General features: G+C 66.1%; 1 protein-coding gene across 6 annotated transcripts in view; it reads right to left on the bottom strand.

Moving 5' to 3' along the window:
- The window catches only part of PRIMA1 (proline rich membrane anchor 1), a 42,869-nt gene extending 40,059 nt beyond the window's left edge, over positions 1-2,810 (bottom strand). For 2 of the 6 annotated variants that reach the window (XR_008629373.1, XM_055133791.1), the window contains exons 1-2: positions 2,467-2,616; positions 1,662-1,785 (exon numbers count right to left, since the gene is read on the bottom strand). Coding sequence is in view for 5 of the 6 variants with exons in the window: in XM_055133791.1 (XP_054989766.1) it covers positions 1,662-1,754 (93 nt within the window). In the remaining variant the exon portion in view is untranslated. The other 4 variants (XM_055133792.1, XM_055133794.1, XM_055133793.1 and 1 more) reach the window with 4 other exon arrangements.
- Between the last annotated feature and the right edge of the window lie 994 nt (positions 2,811-3,804).

Here is a 3,804-nt window from a genome sequence, read left to right as displayed (position 1 = left end):
CCTTTCCTAAATTGATTTTCACAAAAATGGATTTGTATTGAGTGCTAGCATCACACACACACACACACACACACACACACACACACACACACACTCATGCTTATAGGAAGACTCCTTCCCTTGGGAGGAGGTTGAGGGTCCTGCTAGCTCATGCAGCAAAACTCGACTCTCTCCGACTACATCCTCCCCCCCCCCCCCCCCCCCGCTAACCCAAAGTTGAGCACACACTGGAGGAGAGAGAATGGGAGAAAGGAACGGAGGAAGGACATGAACGGAGCATCTGAGCTCTGCTCCGAGTTCGACCTGGGAAGCTGCTCCCGGCCATCCGACTGTTCGAAAGCCACAACAGCCCGATTCTGAGAAGGCACAGCTGACTTTAACACCTGCTGCGTCACACATTAAACAAAGCTGTCAACTTTGAAAGGAAAATAATGGTGCGGGAGAGGGAGGGAAGCCAGCCAGAGAAGCAGGAGCTGGGGAGGGGTTGGGCTCTGGGTGTCCCCAGTGATCCACCCAGCCCGACTGTCATTATAACCATCAAATGGGTCCAAGAGACTCACGGTGAGCCCCTGCGGACCCGGCCACGCATATGCGCTGTCCTGTAACTTGACCAACACGGTCACCACTTCCTGCTCCTTAGGGGGTAGGCAGGGGGCTGAGCCATCCTGACTTGCTATATTTTAGCCAATACTTGAACTAGCAGTGAGGGGAAGATGAGGAAGAAGAACTAGAGGCCAGGGGGGGGCCAATAGGGCACTGATCACGTTTCTGCTGCTTCTGCTGCTGCTGATGGGCAGAGCTGGGGCTCAGAATTGGAAGCCGGCACCAAAGTCCACCTCTTGGGCACCCCCAAGGCCATTCTTCACACCATCCCCCAGGACCTTGTCTCTGGCCTGGCAGAAGGAACTCCATTGGTGCCTTCAGGCACCTGGAGTCTAGGGGACCCCAGGGGACGCTTTTATCCACAGGTAGTCTTCAAGGATGGGCAGTACCTTCTTTCTTTGGGTGCGGGGGTGGTGACCCCCAGTGTTACTCAGAACTTAACTCCCGTTTCTCTGCTCAGGGATGACTCCTGGCGGTGTTCGGGGGAACCCGATGTGGTGAGGGCCCGGAACCGCAGGCAGCAGCGGCATGCAGAGCCTGTCCTAGCGCCTGTCCTATCTCTCAGGGCCCTGGCAATGACTTAAGCCCTCCACCAATGCCAGCCTCTCATAGGGCTGGGCCACCGGCCCTCCTGCGGTGCTGTTCCATTCATTTCTGCAGTTAAGTTCAAGTTCACTAGTGATTCCCGCGGGGGAATAAGTCGGTATAGTCTCAGGATCAATTTTCTTTTCAAGTTTCTTTCCCTGAGTCTCTTTGCAAGAGCCTGATGCTCTCCCAGGAGCCGCTCTCTCCTCCACACCACTTCCTGCGGGCCTTAGAAGGCCACGGCCAAGGCAGGCGTCTGGGGACTTTGGCTTTCCAGAGTAGGGGTAGGGATGGAGGGGCCGGAGAGGGAGGGGAGGGGGGGTGCAGTCCGCCTGGGATCTCTTCTTCCTCAGCTCTCGCCGGGCTCTGAGAAAGCTCGGGAATGATGCCTTCCCCGCACAGCCTCACCCCCAGGGCCCCCCCCGTCCCCCCCCAGCCCCCACCGCCCCCGGCCGCGCCCGCGCCCCGCTCACCTGCACGAGGCCCCAGAGCGGGTGCAGCGCGCAGTGCAGCAGCAGCGACGGCCAGCAGCAGCCGCGGCCCAGCACCAGGTCCCGCAGGAGCATCTCGGCCCTCGGCGCCCGCTCTCCGGGCCCACTGTCAGGGGAGCAAAGCTCGGGTCAGGAGGGCGCCGCGCGGCCCCGTCGGGGTCCAAGGGGCGGGGGGGGGGGGGGAGGACGCCCCGCACCCCGGAGCACCCTCCTAACCCAAGCCAGTCTTTTGCCTCCAGCTTGCACATAGACTGACCTTTCGTGCAGCAAACAACAGGGGAAAGAAAAAAAAAGAAAAAAGAAAAAGAAAAGCAACTCACGGAAGCCCGCAGCCCAGAACTCACACCTCCCCGGGGCGTGCACGCCGTACCCGCGCGCACCGCACACCGACACCCCCATCCTGCGTGCACCCCTCGGCCGCGGGCACACACCCCCCTCCAAAAACACAGCCGGGGAACAGCCGGGCGCACTTACATCTCCCCCAGAAACAGCCACGCACAACTCACTCCCGCTGCCCGCGGACTTCAGACCCCGCGAAGGCCGCGGTCCCTGCGTGCGTCCCCACCGCGCGCATCCCGCCCGCGCCGCCCCGGGGACACGGCGGGCTGCGTGCCCGGTCCCTGCCCGGTCGGCCCTCACTGCGCACGCTGCAGCCGCCGCGCCTGGGTGCGCACCCCGTGTGCCCTGGCGCGCCTCCAGCCTCGGGGGGCGACCTCCCCGCCGCCAGCCCGCCTCCCCCCGGCCCCTCCCCGGCCGCCTCCCCCGCTCCCTCGCCCCCCCGCCGCACCCTTGCCTGGAGGCGGCCCGGGTGGACGCTCGCCGCGGGGGAGGGAGGTCAGCGCTCCCCCCTACCCTGCTGCAGAAACGGCTCCGGAGGCGCCGACGGGCCCCCCATTTAAAGCCCGCCGCCTCCCCCGTCCCCCGCCCTCTAGGCGGGGCCTCGGGGCTCACCCTGGCAGCGGCGCTGGCGCCCGGGGGGCTTCACATGCCCGGGAGCGGCGCCGGGCACCGGAGCAAAAGTTTGCGCGCCGCCGCCGGGGCCTCCGGGCTGAGCGCGGCTCCGGGCGCGGCGGTTCCCGGCTGCGCCTGGCCGCGCGCGGGGCGGCACCCCGGGCCGGGCCGGGCCGGGCGGAGGGCGGGGAAAGTGGCCTCCGAGAGCCGCCCCGAGCCGGCCGCGCCGGCCCTGCCCGCTCCCCGCCCTCCCCGGCGGCGGCAGGCAGCGGCCCCGGGCGCGGGCAGCAGGGCCGCGGGCGGAGGCGAAATCAATAATGCACGAAAAAGGAAAACAGACGTGAGCCTCGCCAGCGCCTGCCCGCGCCGCTGCAGTGAGTGCGCGTCTCCAGCTCGCGAGGCTATTGTGTCGCGGGCGCGTCGCGGGCGCTGATCCCCACCCGTGGGGAAGAGGACTCCGGGGGCCCGGGGCGGGGGCCTGGCGCCCCCCTGGCCCGGCCCCTCGAGTTTCTCCCCGGCGGGGAGGAGTGGGGAGGGAGTGGAGACCCTCACCCGCCGCTCCCTTTCCGGGCCGCTCTCCCGGGGTGGGGGGCCTGGCCCGGGCTCCAAGGTGCAGGACGTGCCCTCTCTGGGCCCCAGGCGGTGTTGTCCCCCTCGCTTGGTGCCGGTTTTCCCGGAGCCCTGCAGCCACACGGTGGCATCTGGGCAAGAGCTGCTGCCACCGGTTCCCTTTGCACCCTCAGCTCCCTGTCGGAAGCCGGCGTATCTGCAAGGCAACAGTTACCCCATCCGGGCCTTCCCAGGCCGGCGCCCCGGCCTCAACTGCTGACACGCACGCACAACTCAGCTGCTCCGCTGGGCACAGGGCAGATTTTTGTGCCATGGATGGGCCTTCCGTAAAATGGGGGACCGACCGACCGTTCCAGGCAGAATGCAGAGTTAGACACCCCCCACCTCCCATCTCCTAGGTTCTGTCCCCCAGTCACTGGAGAAATCACCTCCCCTCCTCCCTCAAGAAGAACGCCCGCTCGGTGCTCGGGCTCTGCAAACCAACTTTAAACCAGTTTCCCTAGCCGCCTCCTTCCCGTCCTGCTCCGACTCACAGAGGCTGTTCTATCCCCCTCGGCCCTGCGGACCCCGCAGCTAGGGACACAAGTGGACTTGGCATCTGCTC

The sequence above is a fragment of the Sorex araneus genome, chromosome 3, assembly GCF_027595985.1.
Source record: "Sorex araneus isolate mSorAra2 chromosome 3, mSorAra2.pri, whole genome shotgun sequence".
In the NCBI taxonomy this organism is placed as follows: domain Eukaryota; kingdom Metazoa; phylum Chordata; class Mammalia; order Eulipotyphla; family Soricidae; genus Sorex; species Sorex araneus.
The sequence above is the reverse complement of the archived record's forward strand: the minus strand, read 5'-3'. Positions and strand labels throughout refer to the sequence as shown.